The 26,977-nt window shown below is 44.1% G+C and overlaps 1 protein-coding gene across 7 annotated transcripts in view; it reads left to right on the forward strand.

Annotated features, from left to right (window-relative positions):
- The window catches only part of NMNAT3 (nicotinamide nucleotide adenylyltransferase 3), a 111,295-nt gene extending 98,736 nt beyond the window's left edge, over positions 1-12,559 (forward strand). For 5 of the 7 annotated variants that reach the window (XM_017853680.1, XM_017853681.1, XM_017853682.1 and 2 more), the window contains exons 4-5: positions 5,226-5,308; positions 11,347-12,559. In XM_017853680.1, coding sequence (XP_017709169.1) covers positions 5,226-5,308; positions 11,347-11,729 — 466 coding nt within the window. In that variant the 3' untranslated portion in view covers positions 11,730-12,559. The remainder of the gene's footprint in view (positions 1-5,225; positions 5,309-11,346) is intronic. The other 2 variants (XM_017853685.1, XM_017853686.1) reach the window with 1 other exon arrangement.
- Positions 12,560-26,977: the final 14,418 nt, after the last annotated feature.

Below are 26,977 nucleotides of genomic sequence, written 5' to 3' on the forward strand. Positions count from 1 at the left end.
AGAAGCAGTTTCTACTTAGCAGGAGAGAGACCAACAGATTCACATTCTCAGAGAGGTCCCTGAGCAGAAAAATTACAAAACACTATACTTTCAAAAGCACTTTGTAGAAACACCCAACCTTATGTCAGATGACTGTAGCACTGGGGTCTAGCGCGTAGCTGTGTGACTTTGAGCAAGTGATTTGACGTCTCTGAGACATATTTCTCACTTGCAAAATAGAGACAGCAAAACCTAATGAGGATTTTTTAAATGTAAATAACTTTCCTGACCCAGAACTACATAATAATATTCAGTAGGTGGGACCTTTTGTTATTTTTATCATAGTCTAGGTTGAAAACTACATCTCTAGAATAAGCTGTCTTTTTTAATTGTACAATTCCTGGGTTATGTAAACCTAGACTTTTATGTGAAATAGAAAAAAGACTATAAATCTAGAAACAGTTACTCTGGATTATTTTTTCTTCTGGAATTTCTATTTGTATTCAGCATAAGTAATCAAACTGTTTAAAACCCCAAGCCAGCCCTGAATGTTAGGGTAGTGGGTCACTAGCTTGTGTCTGCAAACTTTAAGAGGAATTGCCAGAGAAGCAGAACGTCTCCTGGCTGTTGGGATTGTGAGGATGGCCTGCCTCATCACTAATGACAACCAGCTCTGCTGGAAGGGATTGCAAATTGCTGTGTCTTTTGTCTGTTTAGAACCCCTAGGATCGGCAGGAAATGGGAGGCACAAGGGATAAGGTGGAATGATTGACAGGCCTGTTCATAATAAGTTTTAGTTTTCATTTTTTACTTGTCTTCAAAATCACTTGGGAGAAAAGGTTTACCTTTTAGTAGAGGTAATCATTTAGTTTTATATCCTGGTTCTTATTACTTACCTTTTACTGGGGAAAGAAGCAGCCGGAAGCATTCAGCAGTTACAGTGTTGCTTCAGAACCTGTTGCCAAATTAAAAGGAGAGCCATTATAAAATAATTGTTATGACACATGCTCTTCTTCATTTTTTCAAACTACCCATTAGTATAAACAAAGACCCATATATTGAAAATTATATAAGGAATAAATTGACACCTAGATCATCCTTTTAGAATGAGTCATTCAGTCATTTCTCATTTATCTAGGCTAAGAGAGGGGGAATAGAAGCAAGAGAATAGATAGATCATCCAACAAGTAATTTAGCTTGAATATGTAGGCAGAAACAGACGCTTTCTCCTCCACCCAGTGAGAAGCACTGTAGCCTAGGACACAGGTTTTAGAGCCAAATTTACTAGCTGAATGACTTAGGTGATTTAGCCTCCCTGAATCTCAATTTCTCACCTAATAAAATGGAAATGACATCACCCACTTCACTAGGATTCTGTGTGAAGGGCAAAACACCTGGTTTATGGTAGGTACTTAATAATGTTAGCTACCTTCCCTGAATCCCTAATGCTGGCCCATAATTTGTCCTCAAAACAGATAAGCCATTCATGGATAAATAGGAGTTGACCATAGTACTATTTATGATTACTTGTGCTTTGGCTGCAAAATACAGGAGTGAGCTAAGATTGTACTGAACGCATTCGTTTTCTTTTTAATTTTTTTTTTTGTTTTTGAGATAGGGTCTCAAAAAAAAGCTCCGCGGTGATTCCAATACAGGCTAGCCCACCACTTCAGCTGCCAAGTTTATGAATTAAGCTCTGTTGCTCAGGCTGGAGTGTAGTGGCACGATCTCGGCTCACTGCAACCTCCGCCTTCCGGGTTCAAGCAATTCTCCTGCCTCAGCCTCCCAAGTAGCTGGGATTACAGGCACACACCACCACGCCCAGCTAATTTTTTGTATTTTTAGTAGAGGTAGGGGTTCACCATGTTGGCCAGGTTGGTCTCCAACTCCAACCTCAGGCGATCCACCCACCTCAGCCTCCCAAAGTGCTGGGATTACAGGCATGAGCCACCACACCCGGCCTGTTTTTAATTTTTTTTTAATATCTCCTTTATTCCTGTGTTTCTTGGTGTTGGCCTGCACACTGGAATCACCCAGGGAGCTTTTAAAAGTACCCATGTCTGGGTCTCACCCCAGAGACTAGCATGTCTGGGTTGGGGCATCAGGATTTTTAAAAGCTACCGGGTTATTCTAATATATGGCTAGCCAGCAGCTTCTGTTGCCAAGTATATGAATTAAGTTTATGATCAGTACCAAGATCCTTCCAAACCAGTGGTCTCAACTCTGGCTGCAGGAATCACTTAATAAGCTTTTTCAAATGCTCACCTCCTCCCACCCACCCCAGAGATTTTGATTTGTCAGGGATGGGTTCTAAACATTGCTATTTTCATAAAGGTTCCCATATGTATTTTGTGCAACCAAAATTGAGAATCACTGCTATAGTCAACACAGTTTTATCAAATGCTGATTAAGATTTTTAAAATTATTATTTGGAGTGAGTTTCATCTCCAAAATGTACCAACTGCATTTGTGTTTAATTACTAACACTTTCTGAAAAGTATCAAAATTGAGGATTTGTAAGACTGAAAATCCAGTTATAATTGTAAAGTCAGGTGGTTTTAGAAGCATGGTAGAAATCCACCCCATCCTTTGCTCCATTTCGTTTCCTCTTGATAATGTCCATAGTGAATCTACATCATAGTGGCATAGTAACAAACATCTCTATAATGGAAATTCACTGTGGAGCTTATTAAGGATTCCTTCTTTCCCCATAAGATTGTTTCTTTTTATTCTAATTTTTTAAATCTAGGTCAACTTCCATGCCTTTAGGACACTTGATAACATATGTCACTCACCTTTTCCTTGTGTTGTGGGCAAGGCCTTAGTCACATGCCACTTGATGTAATCCGTCATCGTCATCATCGTCATCACCCTTTCATGCATCCCTTTGCAAACATGATCTTGTGTTGTCCTCATTTTACAGATAAAGAAACTGAGGCTCAGAGAGGCTACGTTAATCACAGTCACACACAAATAAACAGGACATGGGGCTCCCATCTGTGGAGCTCTGAAGCCATGCTTATGGCCATCTTCAAAAATAGGGATCTGCAGGCTGGGAGATTGATGTGGCTGGCTTTACACCTGTCACAGCTACCCTCCAATCTTTCCTGAAGACCAGTGGGGCTGCTGAGGACACCAAGAACATGCCCCCAGGGTCAGTCCACAGGCCCAAGGTACCACTCAGGCAGGCAGCAAGAAGCAGTAATGGTCATGCCCCATGGAGGCACAGTGGAAGTCCCTGGCAAATGCATGTTGTATTGAAAGTAATTATTTCCACAACAAAGTTCAGAGATCCAGCTAATATTCAAAGTAGGGTCAACCTGAACTAGTACCTTCAAGGTAAGTAAAATGAGAAACACCACCATCTTTTACTGATCACCCTCTATGTGTGCCAGGCTCTTTCATGTATATCTAATAAGCTCGGCAACTCCAAGAGGTAGGTGAGTTTAGCCCTGTTTTATACATGAGGACATGGAGATTCAGAAAGGGTTGTAAAATACTTCAAGTCCTACAGTTAGAAAGTGGAGGTGAGACTCGATCTACTTCAGTCTGATGTGAGAGCCCATACCAGTCCAAGGGTGAATCCTCAGAAATAAAGTTTACCAAAGTCAAAGCAGTAAAACAATAATGAAAACACTGAGTCTAGCCAGGCTCTAAGAAGACTCTGCTGAGATAATCTGGAAGGGCTTTGAACCAGGTTAAATGTATTCATTCATCCACTCCTTCCATCATTCCTGAATTCAGCAGACCTAAGGAGCATTTTCATGGGTGCTAGGAATATAAAGATGAATTCAGTGGTGTCCCTGTTCACAATCTGGTGGGAAGATAGACCAAAAGTAATGATAATAACAGTTAACATTTATTGGGCTCTTTTTCTGTATGGGCTAGTGCCAAGCATTTCAATTAATCCTCACAAAAGCTCTCTGGGGTAGGTTCTGTCGTTATCCCTCATTCTCTAGATAAAGAAACTAGAGACACTGAAACTCCAGAGCTACTAGTTAGAGCCAGAATTCCAACCCAGTCTAATTCTAGAACTTAACACTGTGCCCCCTCCCAATGATATTCAGCTGCAGGCCACTTCCCCAGTGTTTGGCAAGGTAGAAGCACTTTTTCATTCATGATCTTGTGATACTCAGTGTAGATAAGACCAGCATTAACTTTCATGACCAGTTTACAGATGAGGTCCACATGGCTCTGAGAGTATCAATACTACAGGGTGTCAGGGTCATTCAAGCAAAAAAGCCTGAACTTAAACCCACCCACTCTGGCTGAAAAGCATATGTTTTTCCCACCAGGCACTACTGCCCCCTAAATACAGCTCTAGTAAATGCATAATACAGGAAGTGGAAGTTGGCAGATCAAATTGATGCAAGAAGGGGTGTATAATAATTGCCTATGTTTGACAAAAGCATATATAGATATCTCGTGATTTGCAGAAGATTGATTACTAAAGAAGGCAGGCATGCCAAATTTGTGGAAGTCTAATCATCTTTGAAATGCCCAGTGCACTTCGTGTATATTAACCCCTTTAATCTTCATAACCACCCATCAGAGGTGGGCACTGTCATCATTCCTCACTGGCAGATGCAGCACCATCCACGTAGAGACTTGAAATCACCCACCCAGGGTCACACAGCCAGCTGGTGGAGGAGCTGAGATTCAACCCAGGCCATCTGGCTGCAAGCCCTGGCTCTTGGCCGTCACCCTATTGCCTTCTAAAGTACTAGTTCCTAATGAGAGCAGGCAGCTTTTCTGGGAGCTAGCTGTGGGCCATGCACTGTGCCCGTGCTTCAAAATGTGTGTGTCTCCTTCACCTTCACAAGAGCCTAAAAGCAGGTGTTGTTATCCCTGCTTCTCAAATGAAAATGTGTCTTGAATTCAAGTCTATCTGATTCTAATAGCCATGTCCTTAACCCCTACTCAACAGTGATTCCTTTTTTTTTTTTTTTTTTTTGAGAACTATTGAAGAAAATGTTAAAAGAGTAGAAATGTACTAATTTCCCTGCCTTCACCCATGTCACATGGAAAGTAGTGGACCGTCTTGGACAGGACTCTCCATGAAGACCCACATGGCTTTCTGTCCCAGCACCTGGCAATGCCTGCCACAGAGTAGGCCCTCGACAGTTATTTGTGGAATAAGTGAACTAAAGTAGATAAAAGCAGGTTGAGAAAAAATCTGAAAATCCCTGGGTGGTTTTGAGGGCTGGAGGACAGACATACCCTGAGCCCATATGTTTACAACGCAGGCATCATCACAGCGAACTGCTCAGATCTCCACCCCAGATGGAAGGCCCAGACCATGGCAAAGCACTCTCCCCAACCCCTGCAGGTGGGTGCCGACCCTCTTGTCTGTAGGAGAATGAGATGTCAGGGATTCTGTGAGAACTGAAGCGGGTAGGGGTGGTCACAGCTGCAGAGGACTTGAGTCCAACCCTCTGGGCACAGATAAGGAATTTAAGGCCTGCCTGGTTGGGATGACACTTCTGAGGTTGAAGTTCAGATTAGACAATCTGCCACCACCCCCTGTAAATTGCTCTGCTAATTTGGGATTTTTTGCCCCAAAGAAGTTTACCTACCCTTGTGACTTGTTCTAATGACATGGATTATAGTCAGGGTCACACAGGGATAAACTGATGAGTGCTGCTGGGTTTCTTTTAAAAGCCTTAGCCTTTTTGAATGTAAAATACGCCATTATAAAAGTTGAACAAAGAGACTAAGACTTTATTTATAGCAGAATTACTCAATGGTTCACTCAAAAGAGGAAACCTATTTTTAAGGGAATTTAAAGTTGGTTTGGATTATCCTCTTAATTTGTAAGCCTAGATGTGTAAGCCAGGAAGTGTTGTCATTTCCTGGTGTTTGATAAAACCTTGTTGGCTGTGATTTCACCGTGTGAGCTGCCCTGGTGTCAGGGGCAAAATGCATAACGCTCTCATGCAAATAAGCAGGAGCACCATGCAGCAGTGGGCGTGCAGATTCCAGCAGGTCATCTGCAGAATTTCCTATGGCAGGGTCTCCAAACTTTGGTTGGTGGAACACTGCTTCCAGATTAGAAGAGTTTAGGAATGCCGAGGTTTAGCACACCTAATGTGGTTTCTTTACTGCAGGACTTTTTAGAGCCTTTACTATGTCCATGTGCATTGTGATTCTATAAGAAAGAGAAATACCTTGCAGTCATTCTTATCACTTTTTTAAGTATGGAACTCTTTGTTCAATATCTGTTAGTATTTTTCAGAACTAGCGCTTCCTAGAGCAAGATTGGTAAACACTCTTCTAACAAGACTTGGAAATGCTACCAGGCCCTAAAGGTGCCATGCAACAGTCCCCAAATGCTGGCCAAAGGATCACTCACAGCAGTATCCCCTGTGCAGCTTGTTAAAAGCACTAATTCCCAGGTGTCTTCCCAGACCTTCTGAGGGGGAGTAGGGCCCAGGAATCTGGATATTTAATAAGCACTCTGAGGATATGCTTTACAGCCAGTCTGAGGGACTGTGCATGAGAGTAAGAATCTAAGAAGGAGTTACAGTACCTCCTATATAATCATCTCATATAATGTTTATTACATTCCTCTGGTCTCTCTGTCTGCCTGACCTCTCTGTTACCTGCATGGGCTCCTTCCTACCCATCCCCCATAAGCACAGTGCCCAGTATTCATTATCAGCCTCTCCCTTCTTGCTGCATCATCTCTGACTCAGCAGGTATTCTTAAAAGGATTCTACAGACACTTTCTGAGCACCTCACTGGAAGAGACTCTGGGCTCAGGCTGAGAACAGAGACAGCCAACCCCAGCCCCCATCCCAAGCTGGAGACAGGGTATGAATGGAGGTGAGTCCAGGCATGAATTAGGAAGGCTGCATGGAAGAGGGGGCACCTGCACTGAGACTTGCAAGATGACTGGATTATTGAGGTTGGAGACATTTCTGGGCCAAGGGGCAGGCCAAGGAAAGCACAAGGGTGGGAGATGGCGTAAGTGTGAGGCACCCCATGCCACTGGGGCAGACTGGAGCCTCCAGTGAGAGGCAGGGGCAGCCAGAGTGACTCAGGAGGGACAACACACTGAGGCTCCCATCCTCTCACACTTCGCTTCTCTGCTTATGCTTCTAGAATCCCTGTCTCAGCTTTTTGCCTGGCCTGCCCCTCCTTCCTCTTAATTCTTTGTTCCCCTATTGAAAACCTGTCTGTGAGGCCCAGTTCAGAATTCACCTTCCCTGTGGAACCAGCCCCCACTGCTCTCATTAATATGAGCTCTCTCCCTCTGCCAAAGCCCACTCCAGGTTCTTTCCAGATTCATTTTTCTAGGGGCTACCAACTTACTCTGCTTGGCCCTATATTGTTGAGGGCCTCTTTCTCTCTTTTCAGACCCTAAATCCCACTCATCTTGTTCTATTCTAAAGTAACTATTTTTTAAAAAAGGAAGTTTACATGAAATGAAAACTGTTTTTCAGTTTACCAAAATATATCAGGGACTTTAAAAGTCTTTGCACTCTGCTTGATAAATTCCCATTCTAGGAATCTGGCTAAGGAAATAATTAGAGATTGGGACAAAGATTTATGCAGAAAGATGTTTATCACAACACTTTTTACAATGGCAAGAAGTGAAAGTAATCTCAATGTTTAAATATAAAGGAAAGTGTACGTAAGTTTTACTGGATACATAGGATAAAGAAACTACAAAAAAGGTTTTGATGGTGTGGAGAAACGCTTATGAAGGAAGTGGAAAAAATCAGGATACAATACTGCATATAATCTCAAGTATATAAAAATATGACTATACTTTCACATCTGTTTGCATGTCTAAATAGAAAAGACTAATACACTAAAAACTGATGGTGTTTTGTTGAAAGCAGAATTATTGTTGTTATTATTTCTGCTTTAAGTACTTACATATTTTCCGTATGTTCCATAATGAACACAGTTTGATGTTTGTAATTGGGGTAAAATGTAGAGCAATTAAAAACAGGAAGGTGGAATTTTTCTCAGCATAAGTTTGGCTTTTGATGAGATGGCATGTGTGTTACTAGTGACATATTTCTAAAGGACCATTTTGTGTGTTGCGTATTCTATTGGTGTGCTGTTATACTCTGGGGTTGCAAATTACATGATGAGCTCAGCAATTTCTGGCTGCTAGAGCCTTGCTTTGCCCATCACGTCTGTGATTTGCAGGCCTCCTTGGGCTCACCCAGAGTCATATGGATTGCTACATTCTGGGCTGCTTGGGTGTGACACTTTGGGATGGATGATGCCTCCAGTTCTTTAACAGCTGACTCTGTCTGTCTTTTGTGAAGGTGGCCCCCGCCCATGGCTGATGGAACTGAGCACAGCTCAGCCACATTCAGAGGATTCCCTCTCCCAACAGAGCAGGCCCTTTATCTGTTTCCGTTTTATACTGAATGTTCCAAGGCGGCCTTGTATGGTAAATTTAGGTGCTGCCTGTCAGATGCTTCATCTCTCTTGTCCTGTTTAGACCCAGAAGTCCCACATTTCTGAGTGTGTCTGTGAGGTACCATGACAGACATCGCTGTTGGTGGCAGTGTTCACATGCTGCGCCAGACAGGAAATTTACATTAAATTCTCTCCATCGCTCAATTCCCATAACTTCCAAAGAAAGCTTTACTATCCCCATTTTATGGCTGAAGAAATAGGCACATAGGCTAAGTAATTTTCCTGAGGGTACCAGCAGATTTAAACTGGAACCCAGAGCTGACTGACCTCAAGATTGGTGTTCTTTGATCTCACAGACTTAGGACAACCAAACTTTCAAAGATCCTAGTGGCACTTCCCTCACAGTCTATGTAAATTTCAGCTTTATCTGCCTTTCAAAACCCTTAGCTACTCAAAGGTAGAGCACACTGCCCCCAAAATGCCCACGGACATCCTGTTTGTTTATGTGTCTGTATCACTGTTAGGAGAAATCATATTGATTTCTTTATACTACACCCTGGAGTTACATACTTTGGACTTGGATAGAATCACTCAGTCTAAAACTTTTGTAACCTTGTTGTAAATGGATTTGGAAGAGATGTGTGAATGCCTTTGTGACCCCTGAAGACAGGACTGCCAGGAGTTGGAGGTCTGAGGCCCATGTTGCCTGAGAAGTGATCTGTCACATGGTATTGTCATCATGGAATAACAGGCACCACCAGCCTCACAGATATGCCTTTGATTTGGGGGGCAGGGGAGGTGTGGGCACTTGTTCCTTCTAGGCAGGGCTCAAAGTGAATAGTATTCCTTACTGTCATTGTTAATGAATCAAACAGTACCAAATATTGAATCTGACATTGCAGAAACTGTCCCCACAAAAAAATCTATTGGAAAAAGAAGGTGGTATCTTCTCTGTTCTCTGACCTGTAGGAAGAGAGGGGATGTGTCCCAGGCCCCAGCCGAACTTGGAATGAAATGCACGTCATAGTACCTTCCCCATAGGAAGATCACATAAAACTACCTAATTGTTTGAAAGACCAAACATAGTTCTTTATACTACACTGGTTGGATAGATAACAAATTGGAGTAAAACTTCACAGATGCAGAGCAGTTCAAATACACATTATGTTGTGAGCAATGGGACCAGCCCAAATTAGTGAAAAGTGTGTTACTGAATAATTGTTAAATGCAATTTTATTGGTTTAAAAAGGCCAGACACTGGGAGATAATTCATAAATGTTGAGTGGGTGTTTCTATGAATAGAGTGGTAGATAAATGAGTAAATGGATAAGTGAATGAATAAATGAAGCGTAATATCCTCATTTTAAAGTTGAGATCGCATGAGGGGTATTGAATGGCAGAACCAGAATTGGGATCTAAGGTGTCTGGATCTAGAGTCTTAGTTTGTAACCACTAAGACTTCATACATGCATGAATGAAGGAATGTTTGAATATCATTTACTAGACCAGTATTATGCCGCTAGAGCATCTGAAAAGTGTGTTTCTGTGATTGCATTTGTTGCTTTAAATGAGTCCAGAGCTCATCATCTCATGGAAACTGAGACCCAGAGAAAGAAAGGGCTTGGCTCCGGCCGCACAGCAGCCTGTGCCCAATTGAGGCCAGGACTCAGACCTCTCCATGACACCTCCAGTCTCTCACTTTCCAATCCACAGTCACTCCAGTGTTTTTGTGTGAACTCATCTCTCTGGTCCATGTTTGGATTCCTTCAAAGGTTCCACCTTAGAGGATCCCAAACTGACCATTTACACCAAGTTTTTCCCCAGTATGGTAGCCCTGGAGCCTCTACTTACTGAGACTTTCTGTGACTGACAGGTGCCAGTGCTCTGGGACCCCAGTCTTTGCCATCTGCTGAAGCTGCGATCAGCTTCTGGAAGAATCAGAGACCCTGCAGCTTGTTTCTAGCACAGACTTGGATTTCCTTTGCTGATTAGCTCACCAAGAGGGACACAGATAGTGCCAGGAAAATCAGTCTGGGTCTCTAGGAAGGACTTCTCCAGTATAATGCAAGTACAGATTCCCACCAGCAGGTAGCAGCAGAACCCAGCAGTTACCCACTTGGAGGATGGCTGCCTGGGTTTGACTCCTGACTTCTCTGCCTAGCTGAGTGACCTCAAGCAAGTCACTTATCTGTCTCTGCCTCAGTTGCCCCCTCCATAAAATGGGCACAACAATACTCACCTCATAAATTGTTCTGGGGTGCATATGGTATTATCCACATAAACAGCTTAGTAGTAGTGCCCATAGTAATCTCCCAATAAATGTTATGTATTATTTTATTATCACAATTAGCATTCTGTTAGAACACATTCCAAAGGATTATCCACATTAAGCATTGTTCTAGAGCTTTGTTTTATTGGAAACTGCAATGAAAAGGCCACCAGCTGGAGTCTTAGAGACCTTTTGATTATCCAGAGGGCCTTTATAATTCATCTTTATAGTGAGATTTTTATATTAAAGTGCCAGGTACTAGTTCCTAGTAACACAAGAGCTGAAATGGATTTCAAATAGGGCAGTGACTTGTCCAAGGCCCACAGCTTGTTGGTCTCAGGGCTTTCAGAACCTTACCTTCCATCAGAAGACACAGTACTGGGTACAGCACAGCCCTTTAGAGCACTCTGCCTTGGTCCAAAGCAACCACAGACAGACTTCTGTTAGAACACTGAAAAAACAAAATTCGTGTTAGTTGGGACTTTTCCAATATTAAACAAAAGGTGTATTGATTAAATCATTACTTACAACTGTATTCCCTGAAATAGCTGCAGATTCATTTACACGCTTTCTCTTTTCAAGTCATGAACATGGAGACGGAGTTCTCGATACATTCCAAGAAAAGCATTTTGTGAGACTTTCCAACAGAATATGATGTTGTCTTTCCTGGCAGTGACCCTTCTGTAACTTTACTGGGTCCATCCTTGTTTTTGCAGCTGTGCCTGAGCTGAAGCTTCTCTGCGGGGCAGACGTCTTGAAGACCTTCCAGACCCCCAACCTCTGGAAGGATGCGCACATCCAGGAAATAGTGGAGAAGTTTGGCTTGGTGTGCGTGGGCCGGGCAGGTCATGACCCAAAAGGGTACATCTCAGAATCTCCCATCCTACGGATGCACCAGCACAACATTCACCTGGCCAAGGAGCCCGTGCAGAATGAGATCAGTGCCACATACATCAGGCAAGCTTTGGGCCAAGGGCAAAGCGTAAAGTACCTGATTCCCGATGCTGTCATCACCTACATCAAGGACCATGGCCTCTACACCAAGGACAGTGCCTGGAAAGGCAAAAGCACCCAGAGCGCTGAGGCTAAGACAAGCTAGGGAGGGGGGACTCATGACCCACACCTCCTCCAGCCAGCTCCTGCTGAGGATAGGGCTGTTAAGGTTTCTGTTTTGCTTTGGTTTTTGCTTCTCCATTTTTCATTTGCTTTGTTTCTACAATGTTTCTACTTCTGAGGAGTCTTCTGTCCCAGGAAGAGATACCTTCTTTGCAGGAGAGGAAAGGTCTAAATCACAAAGATAGACATTTATCAAAGAAGTTAAAATGGTGTGGCAGGTCATTAGGATTAGGCAGAATCTCTCAGAGCTGCCGGACAAGGAGGCCTACTTATTTTGTGTGGATGGTAATTATGGCGTGCACACTGAATGCAGTTCTGAGCATGGCAGGGGCCCCTGAGGGTCAGATCAGAATTGCCCACAATGCGTTTTTTAACTAGGACCAGGTGCAGCATGCTAGTCTTGATTGGAAAGATTTGACAGGATGCTAATTACTGAACAGTGGGTTTTTGTCAACGCCCTGGTTTCAGAATATGAACTGAGGAGTCAAACAGTTGGAAACAACACATTGCTGATTTACATTGGATCTTGCCTTACAAACCATTGTCTGCCTGCCTCACCAACCTTTCATAAAATTTAAACAAAACTCTTTCTACGTAGTGATCCTCAAGCAGTATTTTTGATATAGCAAGTGTCAAACTTGCTGTAGTATAAAAGCCGGGGCTCCTGGTTTCCAGGTTTCTAAAATGGAACTGAGGTAAAACAGATGCCTGACTGTTTTAAAGGATCTTTTTTAATGTTTTATGACTGCCTGTCTGTTTGAAAACTGGCAAGGGGATAAATAATAAATTGACATCAAAAAGTACTAATGAAAAGTTTCTCTTTTTTCTTCCTTTGTTATATTATTAATGCCTGATGTACCAGCTGTTGCTCTTCTTTTTAGCTGCTCCATGAAATTTGCTACTGTTCCAATCGAACTGGCATGAATTTAAAAGTTTGTGTTTCCAGGTAGTAGGAATGGAGGAAGCAATTGCTTTTTGGTGCCACACAAATGACCTTCTAAAAGAAAGCACTGGGCCAATAGCTCTTTTCAGGTAGGTCTCTGAAATATTAGAATAGGGGCCTTATGTGCATGCAGGATTTGTCATTCTGCTCCCGAATTAGGGAAAGGTTTTGATTGGCCTAATTCTGTTTGGGTTTACTCGTTATACTTGCTGACCACATGACTGAATGCATTCAGAATTTACATCTCCATAGTTTTACTCTGGTTCATCCTTGCTACAAGTTTAGTCATGCAGAAAAACAAAGAGCCCGTTAGGAAGAATCTATTTTCTCCCCCCTCCCACAAAACATCTCAGTGTTCGCATATGTGTCATGAAGGGAAGTAGGAAATCAGGATTTTCTGGATCCAGCAAGGTCAGGGTGGGGAGCAGATTTTGATCCCTGCAACCACTGAAGCTGCCAGCCATTCTTCACCCTAAATGAACTCTGCACTCCAAGAGGTCCCTAAGGACCCTGAGAATCAGACAGCCTAGTCCAAAATCTGCCACAGCAAGCTGTGTGACTTTGACTAACTCCCTTCCTCCACTGTGGGCCTCCATTTCCCTGCCTCTCAAATGGGAGATTTAATCAGACACCTCGAAAGTATCTTCTAGTTCTGGTTTTCTAAGACTCTGAGTGCTTCCGACTTCAGCCTACCCAGCCTTCTTTGGATCCAGTACACGTCCAGCCAGACTGGAAGCTCCCCAGGGACGGAGGATCTTTGTTTCCAGGGTCCCAGAAAGGGCCCTAATTTTATGGATCTCTAATTTCAAATCAATAATTTTTATTCTTATTTCTGGAAAAGGGCCTTCAAAATTGTACAAGGTTTTGACTCAATAAAATGGATTCGTCATTTGCCCTGATGACAGTGTAGACAGAAGGGAAGTGACAATGTATTTGAGACCTGAAGGGGGAGTTCACAAGATCTGGGGATAGGTGGAGGCAGCTGGCTTTCAGGAAGAGGGAACATCACATGCAAAGGCCTCGAGGCAGAAGAGGCCAAAATGTGCAGCATGCTGAGCTAAATTCATCATCACTTCCTGGAAAAAGGGATACCTTATTGCATCATGCACCTGACAGCAGGTGTCTGAAGCCCCGTTGCCCCTGTCCAGCCTCTCCATAGGCTCAGGGCACCAGGTCCAACCAGGTTTGGAGGTGATGTCATCATCTCCCTGATCCATGTGTGTATCATGCAGCCCCTACCAGGCATAACATCCATTTCTGAGCCTTTATGTTATCTCTTTCTAAAAGAAAACAACAGAACCACAAAACCTACTTCATCAAATACATCTATAAATAAAACATTATATATCTTAATTTCTGTACTCTCACTTTATCTCATTGAATCATGTAGCCTTTTTTTAGCATCGGAAGAGAAATATATGTATCACTGCTGTGCTCCTGATTTATTGTGTTGACACTGACCTGCATACCTGATTCCACATTCCTTTCCATTCCCTCAGGTCTTTTCTGCATCTACTTTGCCAGGGTGTTTTGTTTATTTTGTAAGAACAGAAAAACAGTGGTTTGGGCTCCTGAGTAAATAGAATTTCCAGCCTTAAATAAGGTTCTCCTGTGATCGCCTGTACTGCCCAAGTGAGAGGAGCTCTGTATCCTAGCCTGAGGAAAGGATTTTTCATTTATAATACTGTCTATGTCACTTGGGACAGAATGATGTGAAATCCCATGTTAAACCAACAGCGCTCCAGATTTGCAAGGTACATTTGGTAATTGGGTTAATACATGAATATGAATTTCCGTATCCCCGTCCTCACACTTTCTATGCTAACAATGTTTCTGCCCTCCCTTTCTGCAAGGATCTTCATGCATTGATTGTGTTCAATTTCAGTCATGAAGTTATTTTCTTGGATCAAAAATTGGCATTATAGATATACATGCGTGACTAATAAACAATCTGTAATCATGCACCTAGGCACACGCCTCAGAATATTTTAGTATTGTTAAAATAACCTCATAAAGGATTGTTCATGGCACCACAGACTGTGAGGACTAGAGGGAACCTTCAAATTCATGTTGTCTCACATTTCCAAATTATCAAATATGTAAACCCCACAAATGAATGGAGTTTCACTACTAGAAAGAATAATAATAATGTGTTCTGTGGATGAGTTTGGGGAGGCCTCCTTTCTGTTCCCCTGTTGAAAATCTATAATGTGTGGAGTGCATGCCATCTCAGTCCTACCTTCTATACACCCCCTGTATGGAGCTACTTTTCTCCATCCCTCTGTCACATCCCCATCCAAAATGCCATCATCTCTCACTTGGATCACGCAACAGCCTCCTAACAGGACGCCCCAATCCAGTCCTGACCCTTGCAGTCCATTCTCCACGTAGCAGGTAGGGCAGCTGTGTGTGTGCAAATCTGGTCATATTACTTCCCTTCCCAAACTCGTTCCAAAGGACATTAAGAAACTGAGAAGATAAGCCACAGACTGGGGGGGAAATTGCAAAATGTATATCTAATAAACAGTTTAAATTCAGGATATATAAAGAATTCTGATGACAAAAATAAGAAGACTAACAACCCAACTTAAAAATGACCAAAAGATTTGACTAGACATGTGTGGGAGAGGAGAACACAGCAGGCCTGATGTTGCTCTGTAGAAGGGTCTGCCTGTGCAGCTGGCCCTTGCCTGGCATCTGAGAACCTGGCTTTTGGAATGTCACCTCTGTTTCTAACTGATAAGGCTGTTTTGTCTTCCCAGGGCACTGAATCCTACAGTACCAGCTTGCCTGAACTGTTTGTACAAACAGTATGATTTATGGTGCACATGTGCTTTTCTTCTAGGAGTTTGGAATTTCAGTAATCACCCTTGGTTGTGTGGCAGAAGAGCACCTACATCACTAGCCCACAAAAAACTCTGGATGTCGAGTCTCAAGCAAGGCCCCCAGGCAGAAACAACATGCACCATTGCTGCATTTCACCGCTGGGGAGAGAAGCATGTTCAGTGCAAACCCCATCCCAGAAGAGAGAACTTTAAAAGCCTGCACCTGGACACCTCCAGACTCTACCTTATGTGCCTTTCCTCCTGTTGCGTGGTGTTTCACTATGATAACCGTTGTGTGGATGCAACTGCCTCTGAGGTCTGTGAGTCCTTCAAGCAAGTCCCCAAACAAGATGTTTCACCAAAGAAGATACATAGATGAATATAATAAGCACATGAAAAGGTGCTCAACACCATTAGTCATTAGAGAAATACAAACCAGAACCACCATGAGATACCATTTTATGCCCACTAAAATAGTTCAAATCCATCTAGCAATCCACTCTTAGATGTCTATTAAAAGGAGATAAAAACATATGTCCACTCAGACTTGTAGGCAAACATCTGCAGCAGCATAATTCACTATAGTAAACACAGGAAGCAATTCAGGTGTCCCTCAACTGACAAATGTATAAACAAATGCATTATATCCATGCAACAGGACACTGTTCAGCAATTTTACAAAGGACTAGTGATGCCTGCAACAACGTGGATGAACCTCAAAATGAGCTAAGCGAAAGAAACCAGACACAGAAGATACATATTAAATGATTCCATTCACATGAAATTTCTAGAAAAGGCAAAACTAAAGCAAAAGCAGGTCAGAGCCTGGAAATGGAATTGACAGCAAGTGGGCACAAGGAAATTTTGGGAGTGATAAAAGTGTTCTAAAACTAGATTGTGATGATAGTTGCACAGCTGTGTACATTTACTAAGGCTCATCAAACTGTGCACGTAAAATGGGTAGATATTGTGTTATTTAAATGACACCTTAATTAAGGTGTTTAAAAGAAAAATCCCCCTGAGTTTCTCCTGCTTGCATTTGAGGTGAAAGCCCAGCTCCTCATGGGGTGGCCGCCTTCCCCCTGCAGCTCTTTCTCTGCTTCATCCATGGGGCTTTCTCCAGTTTCTCATCCACCCTCTTTCCCGTGAGTGCTCCAGCAGGTGCTGTTCCCTCTGCCTGGCACGCCTTCTCACTTCTCCACTTCCTTGGGGTATCTCAGGGTCTTCTTCAACTCTCTACCTCAAGTCACGTTGCGCAGGAAGCCTCTCTGGCTCTGCCCACTGCACTGCTAGCTCCCTGCCCTTCTCCTTGGGGACACTCGTCACTCCTGAAACTATTGACTCTTCTCCTAAGTACAGCTTCTGGCTCAAAGTGGGTGCTCAATAAATATTTCTTAAATAATGTCTGAAGAATCATTTGAATAGTTCTGAGAAGCCCATGATAAACAAACCTGTTTAACTTTGTGTAAACCAGTGTTTTTGAGGCACGTTTTCACAAAGAATCCCCAGCTTTTTTTGTTTTTTGTTTTTTTAAATGGAGTCTCACTCTGTCACCCAGGTTGGCGTGCAGTGGAGCGATCTTGGCTTACTGCAACCTCTGCCTCCTGGGAAGAACCCCTTTTTATACACATATACTTGATGGTATGTGCAACACGATGTTTAGAAGAACAGTTTAGGAAGTTATTGTCCAAAGTTTTTTTCTAGTTTTTTTTCCTGCTACAAACAATGCTGCAATAAACACTCTTATGCATAAACGCTTAAAAGCCAGTGCTTTTGTGGGATAGATTCTCAGGAGTTCTTATTGCTATGTGTAAATGGTATGTGTACATTTTATTCTAATAGATGTTACCAGATTGTAGACAGTAGATTTTAAGTAAGTTGATTTTTTAAAAAATAAAATAAAAAGCAGAATCCCATAGAGCTGCTAAAATTCTCATTTCCTTATTCCTTTCATTCATTATCTTTGATACAAGCCTAAGCAAAATCCATTTCTTTATTTCGACAGATAATCTATGATGAAGAATTTCAGGAATTCATTTGCCACAGAGAGACAGCAATTCACGGGCAAACATTGTTCCTAGCATTTGCTGGGTGCCTAAATCAAGGATTATTTTTAATTATTGGCAAAAAGGAACTCTTCAAACTGCCTAAATAAAGGAGGTGGGAGCATCAGGTATCATAAGACTGTCAAGAATGGAAGGACCCAATGACGGGACATATAATAGGTTTCAGGAGAACTGGAAAAAAGAAAAAGAAATTGAAGTTCCCTCCTCTCTCCCCTCTCTCTCTCCCTCCTCCTCCTCTTCCTTTCTCTCTCCCTTCTCTCTCCCTGTCCTTCCCTCTCTCCCTCCTCTTCCCCTCTTTCTCCCTCTTCTTCCCTCTGTCCATCTCTTTCTTCCTCTCTCTCTCTCCTTCCTCCTCTCTTCTTTCTCTCTCCTTTTCTCTCCCTCTCTCTCTCCCTCCTTTTCTCTCTTTCCCATCTTCTCTCTTTCTCTTCTCTCTCCTTCTCTCTCCCTATCCAGCAGCCTTAACACCTGTGCCCAGATGACCTTCCCCCTTCACCCCTCCTCTCAGTGTCATGATTCCAAATTCCCAGAGATATGCACTGTCCCTGAAAGGACTTGTTGATCCTTCCCCCACATGGTCATGACTGGCAGGTCGGGGCCCTATGTTTCTTCTTCAAACTGTGGCAGTGACATTTCTGTAAGGGGGAAGAGTAAGTAGGAAGAAAGGAAATGATAGGCATCCCAAACACTTGAGTACGTGCCCCTTAAATCACAAAGTAACCCAAGTAACCTGGCATTTTGTTTTGCTGTTTTGCTGGAGGCAGTGGACTAGGATGGCACGCTGGTGGCCAAGCCACATCACTGGAGGGAGAAAGGAAAGCTGGCAGGGATGGCACCTGCATGTCAGTCACTCTTCACTGTTCTCCTTCCACTGGGCATCCAGGACCTGAGCCTGGCCAGTTGGGCAGAAGCTGGGCCTGGATGAGCTTGCCTTCCACAGGGGAGGGCAGAGGAAAGGAACTGAAGCTGGCTGGTGAGCCACCACCTTCAGCCCAGCTCTGCAGAGGAGCCAGGAAACTCCTGCCCAAGAGGCACACTGAGCTCAGAACTGGGAGCATCGAGCCAGGCATGAGGGCCCAGTCCTCTGCAGCAGCCCCAGAACCTTGTCTCCAAAATTCAACTGGCTTCTTGGAAAAAAGGTGGCAAATTTGTACAAATGGATGCTTGTGAGGATTGTATGGATTTTCATCTCACCTCAAGGTGTCATCTCTTCCAGAGACCTGTCTTTCCTAACCAGTACCCTGCACCTCATTCTCATCGAACCTGGAGGAGACCCTCTCCTCTGTGCTCCTGTGCCCCTGTACATCCCCAGTCACATCCTCACTCATCCTAGTTGTCCCGTTTCTGCGGCTGTCTCCTTGGCCTGACTGTGCACCTGTTGAGGGCAGGGGCTGTGTTGGAACCAGCTCAGTGTCTCACAGTATACAGGCCAAATACCCCATGGAATGGCTTCTGGATAGTCTGGTGAAGGCCTGGCATCCACTCCCCCTTCCTAACAACATCCTGAGTTCCTTTTAACAGCTGTTCTTCCTCATCTGGTAGAGCATTGCTGCATGCTCATTTCCAGATTTTAAATCCGAAGTACAGCAACAGACTGAAAAAGATTGGAGTTTGTTCTTGTGGCTGTGTTCTAACCAGAACCCAGCATGAGGTCACACTTGTTTTTCTTATTTCTCTCCCAAAAATGTTGTTTAGTGCTTGATAATCCATCTAATAAGTTTTCTTATTTCTTAAGTTCTCCAGAATCTGTTTCTGTTCCTTGTGTCTTAAATAGGAAGAAGGGTAGGGGGATGAAGGAAGAAAGGAAGGGAGGGAGGGAAGGAGGGAAACTAACTCAAACCCTGAGTGAGTGAATGGGTGAGATAAGACCACAGCTTGGCTGGAAAGCCTGCCATCAGCAGGCCAGAAGTGGACAATGGTGATGGTTGCTGTGGTGAGCAATACTGTCTTGCTGGAACAGCCAGACCAAGCCCAGACATTCACATCTATGTCAGCACTGGGCCAACCGCACTGGGCTAGCCATGAAGATGATTTCAGAAAATTCTCCCCAGCCTTCACAAATGTTATCAGGCCCATGGTGTCCTCTGCCATCTAAGTTATGACTAGTCAACATCTACTGAGCTCCTGCTAATAAGAGACAGGAAGGCCAAGGCCCTGGGCCTCAGATTGCCCCAGATTGCCAGGGTCAGAGCGCAGGGAAGTGGCCAGAGCAACTGAGCTATAAAGATATCTGGGCTCCGGTTCCCAACATGCAGAGAGCATAAGACTCACCCACAGAGCTTGGTAAAGATGCCATCTGCTGCGCTCATCCAGACTGTAATTCAGTAACCTGGAGTAGGCCCAGGAATCTGGGCTTTAACAACACTCCACTCTGAGGCAAATGGTCTCTCTTTAGGAGACACTGAGAATTGAGAGAAGGAAGAAATGCAGGTAGGCATGCCCTGGAGGCAGCAGACAGCTTGACCTCTGATGAACCTCTGTAGAGCTCCTAGGGGATGGAGCGCATCTGCCCTTCACCCCCTCCCAAGATAATTCCTCCCAAAATATCTTCAAATTGTGCTGCTGTCGCTCTGGTGTCAAAAGCATTCAATAGCTTCTCATCACCTCCAGAAAAACGCCTGGTTTCTTGGTCGACCTTTGAGCCTCTGAATCTCATCACCTTCTTTTGCTCCTGTCTGTTCTCTGGTTGTTTATCCATGAACCCTCTCCCCTGAACATCTTGAGGTCTTCTCTGTCACTGTAATAAATCACTGGTTTCCCACCTCGCAATTTTTGCCCATACCATTTCTGTGATCTGGAATGCACTCCCCTCTCCTCTTATCCTCTCTTAGTGCTATTCAGTCCTTGGGACCCCCTTGAGCCTCGTGTCTTCCAGAAAGCTCCCCCTCCCAACCCTGACCCCCCTCCTCTGACCTCGCAGCTCATGTTGGTGTCACTCTGTATTAGACAACTGAGGCTGACATGGGGGTTCTCCGCCTCTGAATCAGGGTATGTCAGAGAATCCATGAGGAGAAATCCATTTACACTGCCTGACCTGGAAAGATTGGAATGAAATGGGGTCCAGGGAGATTTCCAGAGCAAGCCTGAGTTGGACTCTCAGGTCTCCAGACCACTGCATCAATTCTCAGTAGCACACCAGGCATCCCGACCCAACCCTAAGCTCTAAGTTGACCAACTGTGTTCTTGCTTCATCACCGCAGTCCTCCCTGAGCCCTTTCTGTGCTCCTCCTGCCCTCAGGTGCACTGTGCTTGCCCAGGCATTCAGAGGCCCAAACAAAATGGTTTTCTTAGTTCCTCAGGTAGACCCTAGACTGAGAAATAACCAACTGAAAGGTGTGAATTCAGCAAAGATCACACCCTATCCCACACCTCCGAGGAGGCAACCCAAATAAATGACTCCATAGTGTGGCAATAACAGAAAAGAGTGTGGGCTTTGGAATCACACAAAACTGGGTTAGAATTAAGATTTTTTTGACTTGGAACTATGTATGTGGCCTTCAGCCAATTACTTACTCTCTCCAAATTTCATTATTTACATCTGCTAAAGAGTGATAAGAACACCTATCCCATGCTGTGGTTCAAGGATTAAATTAGATAACATATGCAATATATTTGCTACATGGTGACCACCCAAACAGTGACTGGGATCATCCTCGTCATGGTCTTCATCAGGCTTTATGAAAAAAAATTCTGAACCTTTTACGCTCATCACAATCTATCCCAGTGCTCCTGTGTCTTGCCTGGGGCCCCTCCACATCCACTATCTGGTCTGCCAAGGAAAATAAAGGCAAGTACTTTGGCAAGGACCCTGGGAGCCTACGTGCAGATACAATTCTTTTAAGATGGGCAGGATTTTGAATATGCTACTCCCTTGAGTCAGTTAGCTTTTGGTGTATAATGAACCACTCCAAAATTAAGTGATCTAAAATCAGGACCATTTATTATTTTTCATGAGTCTAACAGTTAGCTGGTGCCTCTGGGCCAAGATCAGCTGATCTTGCCTGGGCTCACTTACATGTACAGTGGTGACTGGTGGTTGTCTGGGATAATGTGGGCGGCTGAGCCATGTGTCTATCACCCATCAGACCAGCCAGATGTGTTCACCAGGAAGCAGGTAATAGTATCCCAAGTGTCTGAGAACAGAAGCTGCAAGGCCTCTGGAGGCTATGCCCAGAACCGATACAACTAATTGCTTCCACCACAAATTCTACTGGTCAAAGCAAGTCAAGAGGCCAGCCCAAATTCAAGGAGTGGGAAAATATACCCCATCTCTTGATGAGAGGAGCTGCAAAGCATTGTGATTTATGGCCACTTCTGTAATCTACACAGGCCTCGAGCATTTCTCTGCATCCCTTAAGATTCTTAATCATGCACTGAAGTGAAAATCTCTGTTTTAAAATAAAGATGGATGGACGGTTGGAAGGAAGGACAGAAGGAGAGCTATCTGTGCAATGCTCTATATGAAGGAGTGAGTGTGTAGACAGGTGAATGGGTAGGCGGTGGGACAATTTCTGTGGAGGTGTATTATGTGGGTAGATAATAGGAGGTTGTGATAGATGGTGAATTTGTGGCTGGGTGGGAAGGCAATCTTCACACCCCACTGTCATCCCTGTAGCCCTGGAGCATGGTGACACAATTACAAGACAGCTGTGCCTGTCGTTGTATTAGTCCTGGCCGTCTCCTGGCAGGCAGAACCTGCCCCTCCCCACCCACTGCACCGCCATGGTATGCTCCATTCCTGCTGTGCTGGCTGGCTTGCCACAGAAGCTCACTTACATAATTTTGTTTCCATAACCATATTTCTCTCCTCTTCTCCTTTCCCTTGTAGTGACACTCCTGTGCTTAAATTTTTCAGGGGCTCCCTATTTTCTACAGGATGGAACCCAAGTAGCTTGATACCACCTGTAAGGCTCTCCATGGCCTGGCCCAGCCTGTCTCTCCAACATTTTCTCCCAGTGTGTTGGACCATCTCATCCCTCCTGCCTCCCACTGTTCACCATTTGCCATGCTGAGCCACATTTGGTTATTTCACTTTCCCTGAAGATTCCAGCTTTCCTATGCCATCAACCATCATCTTAACCTTGAAGCACATTTTACAATCCTCTACTTGTTACATCTCTGTCTCCCACTGGACTTTGACTTCCTCAGAATTATGTCTCATTCATGGCATTGCCCTCAGCATCTAGCCCAGTTCCAGGCACCCAGAAGGTGCCCAGAAGTTTGCTGAAAGGATTCATAAGCCTGCAGCTTTGGCACCTTCCCCTAGTCCTCTCAATAAGTGTCCATTTTAAGCTCATGTTACTGTGTGTCCAGCTCTTGACCAGGTGCTTCAAGGAATACAGAAGGAATTTAAGACAGTAACTAGCCACAAAGCATTGACAGTCTGGGTGAAGGAGCTGAAGCAGGTGTGGACAAGCACTCACGCATGAGAAAAATCTCTGTCCACCCAATGCAGTATAAGCAGCACCACTGGGAGAGCCCAGGGCTCTCTGGATTCAGAGTGAAGATCACGGTGGAGTTGGAGCACAAGGACTTGGTGAGTGGAGGATAAAGAGAGGATGGAGAATATTTGGGCCAGGGGATCTACAGGAAGGGATCTAAGACTGGACTGCGAGGACACAGAAGACAAAGCCACCAGCACAAGATGATAATGAAAAGAAAAGGGAAGTAGGCATAGCGCTGGGAAAAGATGTTGGGGCTGGATAGTGGAGGACCTCCAGGGACAAGGAAGAGAAGGAAACTGACTCCTCAGAACGACCCTGTGAGGGTGATAGCTCAGAGACATTAGGTGACTAACTGATCCCAGACCACACAACTAGAGAATGGTGGGCCTGGGACTCAACACCAGGCTGACTCTAAAACCCAGCTCTGTTCATTGCACTGGACTCTATCTCTCCAGAGGCACTGGGGCTTCATAAATATTATTATAATGCTACTGGGAATGTGTTCTCTGTTCTTGAATCAATGTGCTCCTGGCCTATTTCTTATCTTTTTGGAAGGACAGACTCTCCACAAGCTGCCTAAACATCGTGTTTATCCTCTGCTGCTTCTGAGGAGACAGGACAGATACTGAGGCCTTGAGGCTAACCCTGAAGAGGTGACCTTGGCACACTGCTCGAGGCCACCACCCTTAGTCATGGGTCAGCATGAGCCCTGATCTGGATTCACTCACAGGGAGGGCCTTAGAGGACTCGGTCCCATGCTTCCTGGAAATCAATGCAACAGCTGCTCCCCTTTCATCTCTTCTTTGTATAATTCCGCCCCAAGAATGTAAAAACATTGCTATGGCAAGATTTGTTCTTTTTAAATCTGGCCAGAGCCTCACTAAGGTGCATTAATCTTTACCTGTTTATAGATTTTTCTGTTTAGAATGTATGCCCTGTGCTTTCATTTCACTTGGGGATTCAAGTTCTACTCCCATATTGATGATGACTTGGGAGACTTATTTTCTCTCTGGGATTTCCTTCTGCAGGCTCATTTATCAGGTCCAGCAGGCCAGGATCCCATGGATATCTGCTTCATTCCAGAAGCAATAGGTAGTTAAGACCTTGGGCTTTAGGATCAGACAGAGCCAGACACAAACTGAGTCCCCAGCCCTGCCACTCTACCCATGTGTCCTTGAGCAAGTTATAAAACCTCTCTAAACCTCATGCTCTTCTGACAATGAAGACCCAATGGAATTTTATCTTACCCAGGATTCTATAACCAGCACAAAACCCATAAATAGTCATAACAACTATTTTTGCCAAGTCTAACTCTGTGCAAGAACTCCCATCTCATCTCTCCCCACCCCATCCCTCACCCTTTCCCATCTCCCCTTTTCTTCCAAGGCTAGCTATGTGCTCTTTCTCTATTCACCTTATAGGACCACCTGCAATTCTCACCATCACCCACTGCCCCAATTAGCTCAGTAAGAGGGTGCAGGGTGAAATACACAAAACTATGATCTTCCTTAAAGGCAGGAGGTGGGGAAGGCTGTAAATGTATATAATTCATATCTTTTCAAATTTACTACTGGCCAAAATACTTTTAAGAGTTAAACCAAAGAGAAAACACCAAATTGAATAAATTTTCTGGTAAGTCTTCAGCCCTCAAGGCCCAAGTACACCAAGTACTTGAGAAAACCTGGTCAAGGTAAGAGATTAAAAAAAAAATCCTCCCCCACACCTCACCACTGGCTCAATGGCCCTATGGAAAGCAAAACAAGCACCCATGTGGATGAATAATCTGCTTACACCTCTCTTCTGTCTAAAACTAACTTCGCAATGGCCACTCCTAGTTGCCAAGCTTCTCAGATAGCCTGCTCTACCTCCCACTTCAGTCCTTTTATGGGCATGTCATGGGGTAGAGAGGCTGACTGGTCAAATTATATTGACCCTTACCCAAACTTTCAGTGACTCTAATATAACCAAATTGTCATTGACATCTCACTTGAAAATTCCTTTAGTAATTGCTTCTGACGAAAAAACATTCCTAGATCACTGTCATGGCATCATAAGGGACAGAATCATGACATTCTCAGTCGTTTCATCTACCATGTCTCTCATAGGTTGAAATGGCCACTTAAGGACTAAAATCAGGCTGAAATTCAAAGACTGACTGTTTCTTATTTCCTATCAGCTCTGCCACTACCTGAGATGCTGTTTCTCAGCTGATCCAAGACCTGAGCAACCATCCTGTTAGGCATCCATAACTCCACCAAAGTCCCCATAGTCCCACTATCTGGGTTGATGGGCCTCTGAGACGCATAAGGTCTTCACCCCCAAGATAGGGCTGTCAGGACACAAGGCAAGTTCTCCCTGGCACAACCTTGGAATTCATGTGTGGGCTTCTACCAGCTGATGAGTAACCCCTATCTCCAGCCCACATCTATGCTTGCCCCACTGAAACCACAGGATTCCACAGGACCCATGCTTCATCCTCCAGGAGGCACTTCCCTTGCAAATGGATCGATGTCTACAGGGCTGCAGGACTGGAGGGTGGAGACCCGGGCATATTTGCAGAAGAATGTTAGGCTGGGTGAGTAGGCTGGGATAGAAAAAGTAGAAGGTGCTCTGTTTTTCACAAAACTGTCACAATTAATAACAGTTGCCTCACTGAGTGCCTGGATCTGCCCACTGAACCATGTTGTCATCACTGTGGGCAGGATCCTTGCCAAGTTCCACCTGCTAAACCACCCTTTCCAAGGTGCCCTAGCCATCTAGTGGCAACACAGAAGAGTCTACCACATGAGCCTGTGGTTGAATAACAGGAAGGCATGTGAAAGATGACCCTCCTTCCCCAAAACTGGACCCTGACATGACTTAGTGGGGAGCCTATCAAGATGGTGGATAGATATAGCTGCTCATGGGGCCACCTCCCATCTTCCCAGATCCTTGGAAACCCTGCTCTACTCAGAGCCTGATACATATGGCATTTCTGGTAGCATGTTACACTGAGCAACCATTCACATGACATAACATCCAGGAATAAGAACTGCAAGTAGAATTTATAAATACAATTTAATAAACAAACCCAGAAGTCATATTTGTGTTCAGAAGTTGCATCCCACTCTGATAATTATTCACATGTACAGAGGGGATTAATTGAGGCTTTTATAACACTGGCTAAATAAGAAAATGACTACTCACTTCTTGGTATCAAAACCCTTCCCCAGTGCAAATGCAAATTACCCCAAGATACCCTTTTTCACTTGCAAAAATCCAAGAGTTTGAAATCATCATCTGATGGGAAGGCTGTGAGGAAACAGATGTTTTCATACATTTCTGGTGGAAAGGCAAAATAATACAATCCTATGGAAGGAAATTCAGCAATATCTAATAAAAGTGCATTAAGTATTTGCCCTTTGACATAGCAATTCCATTTCCAGGAATCTATTCCAAAATACACTGGCAAAATATAAAAGATTTAACCCACTCACTGCAGCACTGTTTTTTACAGGAAAAGACTGGAAACTACCTATGTATCCATGAGTAGGATACTGGTTCCAGAACCTATAGTACATCCACATAAAGGAGCGCCATGCAGCTATAAAAGAGAAGGAGGAGGCCAGGCGCAGTGGCTCACACCACCTGTAATCCCAGCACTTTGGGAGGCCAAGGCAGGTGGATCACGAGGTCAGGAGATCGAGACCATCCTGGCTAACACTATGAAACCCCGTCTCTACTGAAAATACAAAAAAAAAAAAATTAGCCAGCCATGGTGGCAGTCGCCTGTGGTCCCAGCTACTTGGGAGGCTGAGGCAGGAGAATGGTGTGAACCTGGGAGGTGGAGCTAGCAGTGAGCTGAGATCGCACCACTGCACTCCAGCCTGGGCGGCAGAGCCAGACTCCATCTCAAAAAAAAAAAAAAAAGGAGTAAGCTCGATGTTTTACTAAAGAAAAGTATATGTTATGCT

This window comes from Rhinopithecus bieti, unplaced genomic scaffold, assembly GCF_001698545.2.
Source record: "Rhinopithecus bieti isolate Rb0 unplaced genomic scaffold, ASM169854v2 scaffold_35885, whole genome shotgun sequence".
In the NCBI taxonomy this organism is placed as follows: Eukaryota; Metazoa; Chordata; class Mammalia; order Primates; family Cercopithecidae; genus Rhinopithecus; species Rhinopithecus bieti.